The sequence below is a fragment of the Mizuhopecten yessoensis genome, unplaced genomic scaffold, assembly GCF_002113885.1.
Source record: "Mizuhopecten yessoensis strain PY_sf001 unplaced genomic scaffold, ASM211388v2 scaffold8949, whole genome shotgun sequence".
NCBI lineage: Eukaryota > Metazoa > Mollusca > Bivalvia > Pectinida > Pectinidae > Mizuhopecten > Mizuhopecten yessoensis.
In genome coordinates this window covers 25,582-42,041 of record NW_018407803.1, presented here as the reverse complement: position 1 = coordinate 42,041, position 16,460 = coordinate 25,582, and the positions used below count along the sequence as shown (strand labels likewise).

Below are 16,460 nucleotides of genomic sequence, written 5' to 3'. Positions count from 1 at the left end.
TTGTTTTATTTTATTCCACATAAATGAATATGGACATCATTGTGAAGTCTGCCAATTCAGGATAAAATCTATAGAAAAAAAACACAAGCATTTATGCTGCAAATTCTCCAGTGACATGGCCAATTTGATTTTATATAACACAATAGATATATGGTTTGTTCACTTTTTGGGTCAGAGTGTGGTTGATATACTTAATAGTAAGTTGTGCTATTTTGCACTACCAGTTAAAATTATTATATATTTCCAGGTTTGGGATCAGATTCTATGTATAACAATGTCATCCAAAACACTGCAGGAAGGATTCCAAAGAGTTGTTATAGAGGAGCTTGAGAAAAGACTTGCCACCAAGGTAGTTATCAATTTTCAAACAGTTCATTTGCTTAACTTTTAAACATGCATATGGATAGTAAGTATAATGCCAGATGTTTTATATCCTGTCCTATTTGTTGCTTGCATGTTTATGCATAATTAAAGAGACTATCCACTTTGATTGGTTAATTGGTTTCTGCAAACACTCTCATGAAAATAGTTCAGTTATAATACAATTCATTGTGCACATTCATAATGACAAGTTCCAAGCAAAGTTTGAATGCCATATCCATGCATACATAATTAGGGCCCCGTATCGGAGATACGGGTGCCCTATAGTAATCACTCTGTCTGTCTGTCTGTCTGTCTGTCCGTCCACAAATTTTGTTCCTGGCTGATAACTTTAGTATTTATTGACAGATGTACATGAAACTTGGTCAAAATATTCAGTTCTCAAAAATACACATTGGGGTAAAAAGTCAAGGTCAAAGGTTAAGGTAATAAGGTTCAAAGGTCAAGGTCAAATTTTACATCTTTTCACTGATGAACATTTTGTTATGACATTATGAAGCAAAGCTGATCAGAATTAAACAAGGAGTCAACTGACCAAAGGTCAAGGTCATCGGGTCAGGGGTCAATGTCAAATTTTGTAGCTTTTCACTGGTGAACATTTCGCTATGACATTATGAAGCAAAGTTGTTCGGAATTTAACAAAGAGACACACTTATGTTAAAAAGTCGAGGTCAAAGGTCAAGGTCATAACATCAAAGATCAAGGTCAAATTTTGCATCTTTTCACTGATGAGCATTTTGTTATGACATGATTAAGCAAAGTTGATCAGAATTAAACAAGGAGTCAACTGACCAAAGGTAAAGGTATTTGGGTCAAAGGTCAAGGTTAAATTTTGTATCTTTTCACTGGTGACCATTCGCTATGACACTTTGAAGCAATGTTGCTCAGAATAAACAAGGAGTCAATTGACCAAAGGTCAAGGTCACTGGGTCAAAGGTGAAGGTTAAATTTTGTACCTTTTCCCAGATGAACATTTTGTTATGTTATTATGAAGCAATGTTGTTCAGAACTTAACACAGAGTCAACTGACCTTAGGTCCAGGTTACGGGGTTCAAAGGGTCAAGGTCAAGTTTGGTATTTTTTACTGATTAACATTTTCTTATGATAATAAGAAGCAAAGTTGGTCGGAATTAAAGAATAAGTCAACTGACTAAAGATCAGGGTCACTGGGTTAATGGTCAAGGTCATTTGGGTCCAAAGGTCAAAGACAAAGTGGATCTCTGACTTTGACTCTGGCTCTTGAAGGAGGAAGTATATAAGGTGAAATAAAACAAACCAAAGCTAACAAATGAGTATTGCACTGGTATTTACATTTCTGTTAGCCCCACAAATATGGAGGTGGAAGGAAACAAGACTCACATCATAGTACATGGGAAATGTATATTTTGCTTCCTTGCGACTCTTTTTGAAGTCCAAATGTCAAACGTCAAGCTCAGCTATATGGGCAGCTTGCTTCTTGATGAATATGGGGGATATATTGCCACAAGACGGGGCCCTTACTGACCTGTCAGTGTTCTAGTTACATAATTGATGAGGCTACCTAATTCTGAATAGTTTCTTTGTAATTTCTATGCAGTAACTCCCATGAAGATGGTTTGATTTTAACCAAAATATCTGTGCACATTGTAATTCACTGGTGCCAGTTTCCAATTTGATGTTTGCATTGTTTTCATGCAAAATCTCTTAAAAATGGTTCACTTTCAGCCAACTTTGGTTGGCATGTGCATTGTAATTTTAGTTGGTGTAATATTGTATTGCTTGTTGTTGAGGTTTTAGTATCTGTTCATTCAACTTCACATGGAAGCCAGAGATTTTCCTGGTATAAGTAATTTTTAATTAATTGTACTTGCACTTATGATTCATCCTATTGAACAGCAAAATGTCTACACCAAATCACTATACTGACACCAGATATATTATTTCCTGGGAGCAGAAGATATGTATTTACTTATAGGTTAAGGGATATATTGTTTTGACACTATCTTAAATGTGACCTACATGTACATTGTGTCCAAAATTGTTGAACATTTTTTATTAAACTTTGAAAACAAAAGTATTGCCATTTTGCTATGGCTAGTGTCGTTTACTATTGCAATCATAAGGGCCACTCATTGGATATGCAGGTGCCCTATAGTAAACACGGTGTCTGTCTGTCTCCATTCTTGTGTTTCTGGGGATTATCTTGGAAACCAAAAACTAATCTTTCTGAAATTTAAAATGGTGGCACACTGTGAAATGTAGATGTGCAATAAGAATTTAAAACAAATAGACTGTTGGGGGAACGGTCCTTATCTTGGAATCCAAAAAGTCTAAAATAAATTATGGAAATTTGACACAGTGATGCACTATGATATGAATATGTGCAATAGAGGGGTTTAAAAATGTTTTTAAGGTCAAGATAAAATTTGACTAAAAATAGATCTGGTGGGTAGGGGGCAGGCACATGGCAGGGGGCCTTTGCTAACCTGTCAGTATTCTAGTTGATATATATTAGACTATTCCTAGAAGAGAATTTTCCAGTACATCATTGTTCCCTGTTTTTATTTTCAGAATTTTGATGTTATCCTGACAGTTTATTGTGAGCATCTCGAGAAATTTGGGAGTGTCGTACAAGACATCTTAAGTACAATGGCTTTCAAGGTAAAATGAAAGTTTGCAGGTGTTCAGAAACTTTTGAAACTTGCATATTTTCTTTTTTTTTTATAAAGTTCTGACTTCCTAAAGTATTAATGGTTCATCTGCTCTCAATATTATGCCTCATACAAACATGAAACACTAATTTTATATCAAAAGCAATACTTACCACGTCCAATTATTATGCAAATGATTTCCAACTACCAGTTTTATAACTACCAAACGAAAGTTTCAAATGCCCCGCGCAAATACGAAACTACTCCGTTAGAGATTTGGGTACAACTAGGGTTATCCTCCAGGGTTGGGGACCGGTCTTACTTCAGCAGGTTGGGGGCTCGCTGAATGCTCAGCGGAACCCACCTCTGGGGCTGGGGAGAAAGTTGTTTTTGAAAGACCTATTAGGGCTCTAAAACGTCTCGCTCCAAGACCAATATCCCCTCCTCTCGTAGGTCTTGGCCCTTCGGAGCCTAAGAGAGCTTGTAAGAGGACTTTCTCAGACAGTCTCGAGAACTCTAACTTGCCCTTAACAGCAGATACTTCAGTGTCTTCTGTCAGGAGGGAAATGAAATGGAGAATGGGGGCAGGGACGATGACGTCCTCAACCTGTCACCTCGGAGTGTGCTGACTGAGTTTCAGTCAGAACCTCCTTCACAAGGCTTTGCCTGAGGGTTCTGTTGTTTCCTCGACTTTGGCTGTTGCCCATGCTAGGATGGCAGAGAAGGCTGCGTGCATCTGGTGCAGCTGGTCTGCTGTTGAGTTTGTCAGATTTGTCTGAGGTTAGGTCCTTAGACTACGCCATTCACAACGCCAAACTTGAGAGTCAACCAGCTTAGCTGGAAACTCATGAGCTTCGACAATGGCCAGGGCCGGCGACTGACCAGGTACACCACAAACTGGAGAAAATCCTGCGGCTTTCTCTCTAGGTACTCCATATTTTGATTTCCTGGCGGTGACCCTTTTCTGATTATCGGAAGTGCCAATCCGGGAGTTAGGTGTTGATGAGAGTGTCTGAAGGCCTCTGCAGCTTTGCAGTGTACACTGCTGGCCAATTTGGTTCTTACCAGGTGAGCCTCTGTGCTTAAAGGTAAGCCTATTGAGGAACCTTACCTTTCCAGGCTTTTGTCCTCTCCCTTCGAGGGTCCTTAGCTCTTCAGGGATGCCCTTCCTTCTATTCAGAAGGAAGTTAAGGGGGACCCAGTAGCCTCAGCACTTTTGGTTTCAAAAGTGTCGGCTGCTGGTAAGGCTGGAACCCCTCAGAGTTTGGGCCAGGCCAAGACGAAGGCTAAGTTGAGGCCTCGCCAGACTCAGTCTGCGGCTAAGGCTAAGTCCACCTTTAAGGCCAAAGCCAAAGGAAAGGGCAAGCAGAGTGCCAAACCCTCTAGGGGTTAAAAGCAGTGTTCCTGACTTCTTCCCTTGTTCCACAACTCTTCCGTTTTAGTCCGAACAAGTAGATCAGAGGTCTCTCTTACCTGGTCTTATAACGGTCGTAGACAGGCCGATAGACGTTTGGGAAGGTCTTGGCCTTCCTCAACCGGACCTTCCAGTAGGAGGTCGACTAGTGCATATGATAACATGTAGGGTGTTTGTGAAAAGAAAAGTGTTTTCAAAACCAGTAAATATTGTTATGCCCCTTGGGCCTGTTGTATTGTATATTATAATGTAACTGTGCATCTTATCCTGAATTGTCTATTGAGCTGATGTTATAGATGCTTGCCTCCACACAATATCAAAATACCTTTTTTTTAAGTGGCAGTATGATTGATATATTGTAGTCCCAAATATTTGTATTCCAGGCTTTGGAAAAAGGATCAATCATTTCAACCTATGGCTCTCGGTCACAGGATGAAGTGAAGAAGCGCTACGCAAAACTCTTGTCCAGTGTATTTGAGAAGTATTGGAGAGAGATGACAGAGGAACAGATGTTTCAAGAAGCTCTCAAGTGGACTCCATTTGTACATTTTGTGGACATGTTCTGTTAGTATTGAATTGATTGAAGTAATATCTCTGTCTTCACTTGCTCAATTAAGTAATGATCACCTTGTTCACCCATATCCATTCATTTGATATGCTCATCTATGATGGGACATTGATATATTATGGCATTGGGTGGTTGACTGGGCCTCAACACTATTTTATCTGAACCATAACGTGCCTGCTATGTTCACAAAACTCCCCATAAATGATTTGTCAGGAAATCTGCAGTTAGAAAGCCACCTTTTGCTTTATAACCACTATTTTGCTTCATCACAACTTCAGTGATCATTAAGGTTCATTTGCCTCTTGTTGAGGATATGGAAAATCCTGGTTTGTTATATGTATATTCAGGACTATTGGAACCTTTGTTAGCCCACTATTTTATGATAGCCAGAGATCTTGAATTTTGAGAATTAAAACTATTTAGCACTATTTCTCAGAAAATATGGCAGTAGTCTTTTTCACATTTCAAAAGTAGGTCCACCATGGTCCAAATAGTTATGCATATTGAATGATCAGAAAACAAAAATGGCTGAGAAGTGAACACTGTTTCGTTTAAGTGTTAGATTGTTAGCACTATTTACCAGAAAGTACTGGAGGGATCCTTCTCAAATTTTATACGTAAGTTCCACATGGTCCATAGCTATATGCATGTTGAATTTTGAACTGATCAGAAAACCAATATGAAAGTCTGGTGGCCGTTTTAAATTGTAAGTGTTAAAGTACTGGAGTGATCTTTCTCAAATATCACATGCAGGTTTCCAATAGTCCTTCATTGTTCATGTTTCTTTTTGATAATGATTGGAAAAATAAGATGACCATCAGACAACCATCTTGAATTTTGGCAGTTCAATTTTGTTATCATTATTTCTCATTTGTTGATTTTCATAGGGCCCTTATTTGTGCATGTGTCATTTGAGGCTGATCAGAAGAAAAAAAATGTATCACCAGACAGCCATCTTAGATTTCGACAGTCCAAATTTGTTATCACTATTTCCTAACAAATACCAGAATTTTTTTTCTCCAGTTTCTAATTTATGTTCCTGCTTGTTGCATATTAAATCCTGTGCTTGTAAATCAATCAAATGACAACATTACTTTGAAAGAAAGTGTCATACACAGCATTATGAAGTTTTGATAAACAGTTAGCACAAGGTGTATTTACTGTTTACTTGACTCAATCTAACAAATAACAGAAAAGGGAAAAAATCAAACCTTTAAAGGTGGTATGATGGTGGGCATAAAGATCCCTCTGGGATCTCTTGTTGACATTTTGTGAGAAAGAAAGCTGGAACAATAGAACAGTAAGCTGATAAGCCTACTAATACCCTTGATAACCATGGAAGGTTTTACAAATTTTGTCAAGAAACATTTCACAAGCTTATAAGGAAAATGTGTACCATGCAAACTCTTTAGTGGACCTTGTAAAGCTATGAGTCACTGCCACAAAGTAGTAGTCATAGTAGGACCCACAGAACTCCAGTTATAGCTATAACTCCTCAGCCAATCAGAGGCAGGCCATAGCGTCCATCATGAATCTATACAAAGTCTATCCTTTAGGTAGCACTTTACATAGAATTAACAGTCGTTCCCATATGGCAGCCATGTTGAATCCCAAAATTTATAAGTTGGCCTTTTGATGTAATAGTATATCCCCTATGTATCACTCCCAGAAAGAAATTGAAAGTACCAAAAGGGCAATAATTTTGGGAGTTATCTGGACAAGCTTTCATCCAAGGACAGACAGACAAGCTAATTCCAGATTATACACATACCCCCTCTCCCATCCCCTCCCATCCCATCCTGAACTTCGTTGTAGAGGGCTTTAATATAGTAATAAAAAATTTGCAATTGCATTACAAAACGTTTTTTTACTATTATACCAGATTTGGAAGAGCAGGGAAAGCACTTAAGCAATGATAGTGGATTACAGCTGACCAAAGCAACCACTGCCATTGAGGATAGAATGGGACAGCTGGTGAACGGAACTATTCTGGTGAAAGATCATAGTGTCATTTGTGCAAACTTCGAGCGTTTTGAAAAGCTCATCAGGTTGATGAGCAAAAAGAACAATAGTAAAATGGGCCCAACATACATCCGACAGCTGGTAGACTTGAGGAGCAAGGAGCTGCAGGCATTTTTGAATGCTTATGGTCTTGTGACAGTTTTGATTGACATGTGCAGTCGATTTGGAGGTATTATGAAAACTGAAATTAATAAATCCAGGACCAGAAATATTTTACACTCAAATGCTGTAATAATTATTTTCACAAAATTCTGTTAAAATGATTAACAAAATAATCAACATAATGTCATTTTTGTCTTGTTATGCCACAGCATGGGTGGTGTCATGTATTTGATGGGCGTGCTAGATTTTGACACTGCTTGCATTTGTCAGTAAATTAAAGCTAGCTTTGAGGTACTTGAATGGATGATCAAGACTGAAGCAATTATATTGTCAGTCACACAATTTGAGGTCAGTCATTGGGTCATTGTTAATAACAATGCATCACAATTTATGAGTTTTAAAATATTATAATGCAACAGTTGTTTAATGTCAAGTATGCATATAATGTTGTTTAATGGTACATTATATAACAAGTGATTTTGCAATACAATTGTAGCCAAAGGACGATCCTTCCCCTGAAGGAAATTTCCCCATTTTATTTATTTATTTATGCATTAATTAATTTTTAATTCAATTTTATATGAATATAAACCATTTTGTGTAGCCCATCTATTTAGTTTAGTGCCTTTGCATAGGAGGGCTGACATACAATGCCGCATCTTCCACTCATTGTTTTTTTTTTTTTTTTTAAACACAGCACGTTGGTTTAAGGACTCAAACAACTAAAAAAAACTACTATAAGTCATTACTAAGCTTTTAAGCTAATAGCTTTAATATTTGAAGTTCAACACTAGTGACAACTGTCTAGATTTATAGATACAATCCTGACAAAGGCTCCAGGCATCTGCTTTTGACAACCAGAAGTTTACAAACCAAACCGGTGAAATGGGACGGGAACACCCCGACTTTTGACCCCATATCAATCCGCCATCACATAAATTAAAATCTACTAAAACTGTACGTTTTTCTCAAGTTAAATATCTTTAGAATTCCTTCAATGCAAAATATGTTAACAATTACCCGTTGAAATTACTCAAGAGGCGCTGTATGTAACCAGAAATTGTTTAGGTAGGGATTACAATTGTATGAAACATTTGCTGATTGGCTGATTTAGTTGCGTGCGTCCTTAGCACTTAGTCCTTCTTCTCTGAAACAAAGAGAATGATAACAACCATATTTGGTTTGAAGCATCCCTAGGTGGTGGGTATTCAAAATTGTACAAATGGAGGGGCTGTACCCCCCTCACCCCAGGTGGATGAGAGTTGAGGCCAAAAAGAGGTAATTTGGCCATATTGATTTAAGCGACTTCCTCTCTTGAATTAGGAGAAGGAAAACAACCATAGTTGATTATAAGCATCTCCAGATGTTGGGGATTCAAATTCAAAATGGAGATGGAGGCTGACTCCCTTGGGCGCTGAGGGGTGGGGTCAAAAAGGGGTAATTTGGCAATATTGGTTTAAGCAACTGCTTCTCTGAGAGTTTGAGAATGATATCAACAAAACTTGATTACAATTGTCCCTAGATGTAGGTTATCATCTACACTCTATTATTACACTGCATACTGAGTAGCTGGTACATACATTATACATATGAATAAACACTATTCCAAGCTCTCATTCTAAGATTTACACACTCTTTTCTTGCAACAAGTGCCCACAGTGTGAGATTTAAAGAAGTGATGATGCACTATGATGATCCAGAATTATTGTTTCTATTTCAGTAAAAAGAGAAGCTTTAGAAAGACGATACAGGTCCTTACAGAATCTCGATGACGTACAAATGGTGCAACTGTGTAAACCAGGAGTTTTGGATGATATGATGCACCCAAATGAATACCAGCCAGTAGTTACAGCCTTCGAGCTTAGCCCAGAAGAACTGGATTTAATTCCACAAATGAAACATTGTTTCAACAGTACTGTTTTCACCACCAAATGGGACAGCACAGGCCAAAAGGTTGCACGACAACGCGAAGAGATGTTGTCAATTGCAGAGACGTTTGAACACGTTTGGCAGCCCTCCATAGTTTGGTGGACCTCTGTCAAGACAAAGCTCAAAGAAGGATCCATGACATTCCAGGAGTTTAGCAAGTTGTTTGGTAACATGGACTCTCCAACACTAGAAAGGGAGTTCTCTTTGATGGATGAAAATGGACCCTGGATAAAGGAACGTACGGATGAGATCCAGCTGTACAGAAATCTCGCGAAATGTGTAGAAGGAGCCAAGATCATATTGCAGGTGGTGGACAAGTATGACCTGAAGGGAGACTTTACACCTATCAAGCTGATCACGTCTGTTGTAAGTATCTCTTGTCATGTTGAACTGGACCAGTTGTACGGACCATTTACTTGGTATTTGTCATTCATTTGCATGCATAGTTGAGTATTCTAATATTCTAAATTCTAATATCTGACAGAATGTTTTGGTGATGTAATTCAAAATGAAAGTATTTGATGTGGTTGCTGGTATTTATATGACAAAACAGTTACAGACAATTGAACTAAAGCAGCTAATACTTTCTCTGTTAGGTTTTGATGGTTTGATGGTTTGATGGTTTGGATGAGGATGAACAAAGGATGTTAATGATAAATGTAACATTAGGATGTTTTCATGTCATATTCAAGTAACAAGATTAAACACAAAATCATGTGTGTATAAATTTAACCAATTTATGAAAGTCTTTCTGAAATATGCATAATGGACGACCAGAGTATTGCTTGATACTAAAATTAAGTCAACAGTTTACAAGTTACTTGTGAACACGATAGCAGTCTAGATCATGACTTACATACCTAGCCCAAATTTACTGCATCAAAATTTAGCACGCCAAATTTTTACCACTTGAATCTTATAGCAAAATACACCAAATTTTAGCAGTTTCAAATGTCTCAGTTCATTGTATCTTGATTTTGTTCTTTTGTGAATTTCAATTCCCACAATTATTTGAAGTCTAACGGCTTTCATAAGCACAGTAATCACAAATATCATAATTTTTGGCAGCAAAGGGAAGATCAGTAAATTTTGTTGTTACTTTTTGTTCAAGAATTTTATTCCTAAGAGAAGATTGCAGCAGGAATAGTTTTTTCCACTTGAGCATATATGACTTTTTGCAGATGAGTGGAACAGACATAGCCATGAATACCCTGGACCAATCCCTGAAGCAGACCTGTGCTGTCCTCAGGGGTGTAGACGAACGCCATATTGAGTGTCTGAAAGAGTTCATCAAATGTGATCCACTTATACTCTGGTTGAAGGAGTCGATGCCGTGTACGTAACCTTATTGTACTTAAACATGGATCTTGGTAGACTTTGTTGTTATAAAAGTGTTTTCACTGTGTGGAAATGCTTGTGTTTTTTTAGTATTCAGTAAATTTGGGTGAAAATATCCACACACAAATATTTATGTAGAATAATAAAGGTTTCTGAACCATTGCCAAAGTGAAAATATCGTCGCACTGACTCGCAGTAGCTTGAAGCTGAAAGACAACTGCCATAGATACATAGTGAAAATATCGTCACACTGACTCGCAGTAGTGAAAATATCGTCACACTGACTCGCAGTAGCTTGATGCTGAAAGACAACTGCCATAGATACATAGTGAAAATATCGTCACACTGACTCGCAGTAGTGGAAATATCGTCACATTGACTCGCAGTAGTGAAAATATTGTCACACTGACTCGCAGTAGTGAAAATATCGTCACACTGACTCGCAGAAGTGAAAATATCGTCACACTGACTCGCAGTAGCTTGATGCTGAAAGAAAACTGCCATAGATACATAGTGAAAATATCGTCACACGGACTCGCAGTAGCGAAAATATCATCACACTGACTCGCAGTAGTGAAAATATCACCACACTGACTCGCAGTAGCTTGATGCTGAAAGACAACTGCCATAGATCCATAGTGAAAATATCGTCACACTGACTCGCAGTAGTGAAAATATTGTCATACTGACTCGCAGTAGTGAAAATATCGTCACACTGACTCGCAGTAGTGAAAATATCGTCACACTGACTCGCAGTAGTGAAAATATCATCACACTGACTCGCAGTAGTGAAAATATCATCACACTGACTCGCAGTAGCTTGATGCTGAAAGACAACTGCAACAGATACGTTCATTGACTTTAGCCAATACTTAACACAACAACTGTCACACAGAACACCAATGTAATCTAGACCTCAAAATGTGCTGCTCAATTCTGCATTAATTAACGAGTATATTTACCAATTTTAATCAGTCTTTTTACACCCAATTTCTTACAACGAAAAAAACAACAATGTAGAGAGCAATACACAAACCATAAAACTGGGGGGAAATCTGAATAAAAAGTAGAACATTAATTGATAAGTAGATTATGACATAGTTTATAATAATAATAGTTTGTTTACAATGTATATTGATAATGTAAATACTGGACAAACTCCTACATGATAATATTCTGTGTGTGCATTATATATTTATATATACAAAATATATGAATGTTTCCTTAAAGTATGAATCTCTATCTATGCAGGTCTATAAATATTGAATGAAAATTGTATGTTGAACAAAAGCCCTCCTACATTGAGGACATGTTGTCATAATGATTACTTTACTGAATGTATGTTTGATAAAAATAAATAAAAGTTTTCGTGCTACGATCAGTCTACCCGTCTAAAGAGGCACTATGTGAGCGCTTCCACACTTGAAAATAATTTTCACTTTAACAGTTTTGGGGCAAGGTATTGAAAAATTAAAAGAAATGAATTTGATCTGGATTGAATTTTACAAAATTGAATACATATATAATAGAGCCATGTGTACAAGGCTGTCGATTTTTAAAAACTTCAAATGTTTGAAAAATAGTTGAAAAAATATATCTTCCAGCTGGTTTGAAGGAACTGAAAGTGTTTGTGGATTTGGCAAGTATCTCTGCTGGAGAAGGAGATATAGAGATTGACAAGGTGCGGTGTTTACACTCCGCCACCACGGGATATGCTCCACTCATCTTCAACCTCACAGATGACATAGGCTATAAAGATTTCCTGAAGAAATGTGAGATGGTATGGAAAGAACTGGACGCTGATCCCAACCTCCCCAAGAAGTTGGTAGGTTTGTTCATGCTGACAATCCTTTGTAAATTTACTATGAGTGCGCTGTTGTTGATGACTTATTGAATTAAAAAAACGGCCCTAGCAATCAAATATAGATCGGGTATATATAACCTCCATATGATTGTAAGTCCTTGATAGAAAAAGCTATCTGTCATTATGGGAAATCCTATGAATTTTAGTGACAAGCTACCCTTTTATAACAATCAGCGTTCTGTACAAGATCATTTATTAAATAAAAATTCTTGTTCAATTTATTTCTGTTAGCTTTAAAAGATCATGCAAAATTTGTATGACATCCCCTTCATAAGTGAATTAGATGTACCCCCTGCCACAAAGTAAGGGTGGAGGTACACTAAGTGAATTAGATGTACCCCCTGCAACAAAGTAAGGGTGGAGGAACACTAAGTGAATTAGATGTACCCCCTGCAACAAATTAAGGGTGGAGGTACACTAAGTGAATTAGATGTACGCCCTGCAACAAAGTAAGGGTGGAGGTACACTAAGTGAATTAGATGTACCCCCTGCAACAAAGTAAGGGTGGATGAACACTAAAATTGGCTTGTTCATTTGTCTTTCTGTCTGAAGACACACTCTTATCTGCATAATTCCATCTGCAGTGTTTGGCTGAATTTCACAAAACTCCACAGATGTTTTCAACACTTTCTGAAGTTGTGCAACTAATATTTTGGTATTTTTTATGGAATTATGCCTTTTTTTATCCCCTGCTTTCACCGAAACAGGGGATATTAATTTTGGTTTGTCCGTCTGTCTGTCTGTCTGTCTGTCTGTCTGTCTGTCTGTCTGTCTGTCTGTCACGTTTCGTTTCCGTGCAATAACTACAATAAATGTTAACCGATTTTCTTCAAACTTGGTCACAGGGTTAAATGCCTTAAGGGCTCAGCCAAGTTTGATGACCACTTTCAGTGGACCCTATTTGGTGGAGTTATGGCCCCTTGAATAATGAAAAACGTCATTATCTGCCGCACTTCGTTTCCGTGCAATAACTACAACAAATGTTAACTGATTTTCTTCAAACTTGGTCACAGGGTTAAATGCTTTAAGGGGTCGGCCAAGTTCGACGCAGAGTTATAGCCCCTTGAGTAGCGAAAACGTTATTATCAGCCGTTTCTGTTCATTAACTTTCGCAAATATTATCTTATTGTTTTCAAACTTAGTAACAGGGTTCAACGCATTAAGGGCTCAGCCAAGTTTGACAACCTCTTTAATCGGACTCCATTTGGCAGATTTATGGCCCCTTGATTAACGAAAAACGTGATTATCTGCAGTTTCCGCTTAATAACTCTAGCAAATATTAGCCAAATTCCTTCAAACTTGATAACAATGTTTGTGTTCCTCTGTCTTTCCATCCATCTCGGGCACTCTTTGGTTTTCGTGTGTTAATTGCTGTAGATATTGTTCAGATGTTTCAACCAAATTCCTTATGCACATCCAACTCCATGCTAAGTTTGCCAACCGATGTGATTTGTGCTTAATTACAGATAATCAATGAAGTATAGGGCTTTTTTTCCCTTCAAGTTTCAAGCTATACATTATGTCTCAACAGCTTGATACTCACATGTTTAAACATCATCTCAATAATGTTAACCTACAATATGTCCTGCAAGCGGGGGATATAAATTCCATGAATTTGCTTGTTTTTACAAATGTTGGCCAAAATTTCCTCAAAGCAACATCTGCTACCATTTCCTTCCAAATGTTATGAAACTTTGTATGAGTCAGCAGTACCCAACACAGTTGTTCACTTGCCATTTATTTTGTTTTCAACTTTTTCAGTAGGAGTTATGCCCCTTTTTCTCATTTTTGTCAAAAGAATTTTTCGTGACCTTCTCAACTAATATTTATGAAAATTATTACACATCATCATTACCATTTACAGTTATTTATTTGCAATTTATTTTAAATTTCCACAGTCGTTAGAAGTTATGAACCTTTCACAGTTTTTCATCTATGAATTTTACCCCATCTATAAATTTTTACAAATTTTTTATGCAACTTCATACACATGACCATTCCCTAGCTAGCCATGTACTTGTGATGTTTTTCTCTCATTATTTTGATAGCAGTTATACCCTTTTCACACTCCTATATTTCGTTCAAACATACTTTATAGACATAAAATAATCAAAGGTATTGCACATAAGTTCTTACAATTTACTAAGCCCTCACCCATTTATACATTTCATCAGAAAATGGTGAACTATTCTGAAATGAAATTTACCTGACAGGTTTTCCTCAGAGAAGGTGACTTACATTCCTAGTTGTCCTCTGTTTCAGCGTGACACCAACAGACAAATTGAGTGGCTCAAGACTGTGAAAAAAGCTCATGGTTCTGTTGAAGTTACCTCCCTTGCACAAACCGCGGCAATAAACTCTGTTGGGATTTATCAGGTTGGACGTTTACCAGATCAGAAATGGGAGCAGAAACCCGTAAGTACTGTACAGATGTTGTAGAAGAGACTAATAATTCTGATAATTATAAATATTCTTAAAATGCAGCCTCATCATGTTTACCCCAAATGCTGCAATAATGTACCTATGTTCACGTCTTCACAATTATTAACAATTATGAAATATAAAAAAATAAAAATCAACTTAAGTCAACTGAATGCATTAAATTTGAAAATTAAATCATACATTAGTGTCTGAAATGTCAAATCTAATCTACTGCATATTGATTATGTTACATCTGTTCAATTATAGTAAATGTCTGTAAAGTATTGTAAAATGAATCAACAAAATTTTACTTCTAGCTGTTACTTGTTTCCATTGTTTTTTTCTATAATAATAATAATAACAATAAACTTTATTTATTGAGGATACAAAACCTGTTTAACAAAGCTAATCTTCCACAGGGTCCTCTGTTAGTAAAATTGGTTAGTAAAAAGACAAAGTAGTATCACAGCAAATAAATGTACATAAAATAATTATCACCGTTGCTACTTGGACATAATTGTTGGTCTTACTAAAACAGCAATTCATATCACAGTTATTTCATAATTTAAATGGTCGTTCAATACAGTTACAATAAAATTATCACAGTAGAAACGAAATATATTCCGTGCTTAACCCATTATGGTTTTCATTAAAAGACAAATTGTCTAATTTACATATATGCTAATGTAGCAAAACTAAAAAACTGACGGAATACACACTAATATAGCGAAAATAAAACAAATCAAAGCTGTATCTAAAAATAAAAGACAATTAAACCGCATTCTTAATGTTACCAATCATATTTTGTTTGAATTTTGTCAAGGAGGAAGAGAGTCGTACTTCAACCGGTAAATTATTCCAAATCTGGCTCCCTTGTACCAAAAAGTGTTTGGGATAAAATGTGGTACGGTGTTTGGGTACCTTTACAGAGTTTTGGGATGCTGATCTAGTATATCTGTTGGTAGACAAATTAAATTGATTAGAAAGATATCCTGGAACTAGATTATTTATACATTTGTACACCATAACACCTCTTTTGAATTTCAAATATTCGCCAATTGGTAACCACCCTAATGAAGAAAACATTTCTACTGATGGTGTATCAAATTACCTCTTTCATCAAGTGAGTCATTTCCTGTCAAATTCTGAAAAACAGTGAGTTGTCCCATATATATGAAGTTACTGAATTTTCCAGAACTAAATGAGTCAAATTGAAAAAGTATGAATATTTTACTAATAACACAAAGGAATATGAAAAAACTGCTCTTCAGAAGATTAAGATACGAGGGCAATTCAATAAATTCTGTCACCACACAGCTACTGGTGGTACAGGCAATAAAATATTTGACCACCTTGGCAGACTGCAACACCATTTAAAGAACAATGCATGTGCAAAATTTCGACATCATCTGACAAGAATCGCACAAGTTATTCATGTTAGAATGGTATGCACTCATGACTAGTGGCAACTTTTCAATGCTAAAAGGAAGACCAAGTCTAAATACGAAATATGCTCCTATGTCAAAGCACGGTGTGCTTTACAGATACCGCCAAAATAGATACATGCAAAGTGATGCAGCTTATTGTTTCAAGTGAGTGAACAAATTCAAGAATAGTAAAGTGGAAATCAAAGAAGAACATTGCTGCTGTGAAAACAATATTAGGACAATGGTGGTTTTACTGTTTCTGAGAGAGCTCATATGGTTGGTAGTCAATATTAGGACAATGGTGGTTTTACTGTTTCTGAGAGAGCTCATATGGTTGGTAGTCAATATTAGGACAATGGTGGTT

At 36.9% G+C, this 16,460-nt stretch overlaps 1 protein-coding gene across 1 annotated transcript in view; it reads left to right on the top strand.

Annotated features, from left to right (window-relative positions):
* LOC110456917 (E3 ubiquitin-protein ligase rnf213-alpha-like) overlaps positions 1-16,460 on the top strand; it is a gene marked incomplete at its 3' end in the record, with an annotated part of 132,105 nt that overhangs the window by 95,587 nt on the left and 20,058 nt on the right. The window contains exons 13-20 of the mRNA XM_021507975.1: positions 248-349; positions 2,932-3,021; positions 4,809-4,989; positions 6,876-7,184; positions 8,838-9,412; positions 10,228-10,381; positions 11,989-12,209; positions 14,511-14,663. Of these exons, the coding sequence (XP_021363650.1) occupies positions 248-349; positions 2,932-3,021; positions 4,809-4,989; positions 6,876-7,184; positions 8,838-9,412; positions 10,228-10,381; positions 11,989-12,209; positions 14,511-14,663 (1,785 nt within the window). The remainder of the gene's footprint in view (positions 1-247; positions 350-2,931; positions 3,022-4,808; positions 4,990-6,875; positions 7,185-8,837; positions 9,413-10,227; positions 10,382-11,988; positions 12,210-14,510; positions 14,664-16,460) is intronic.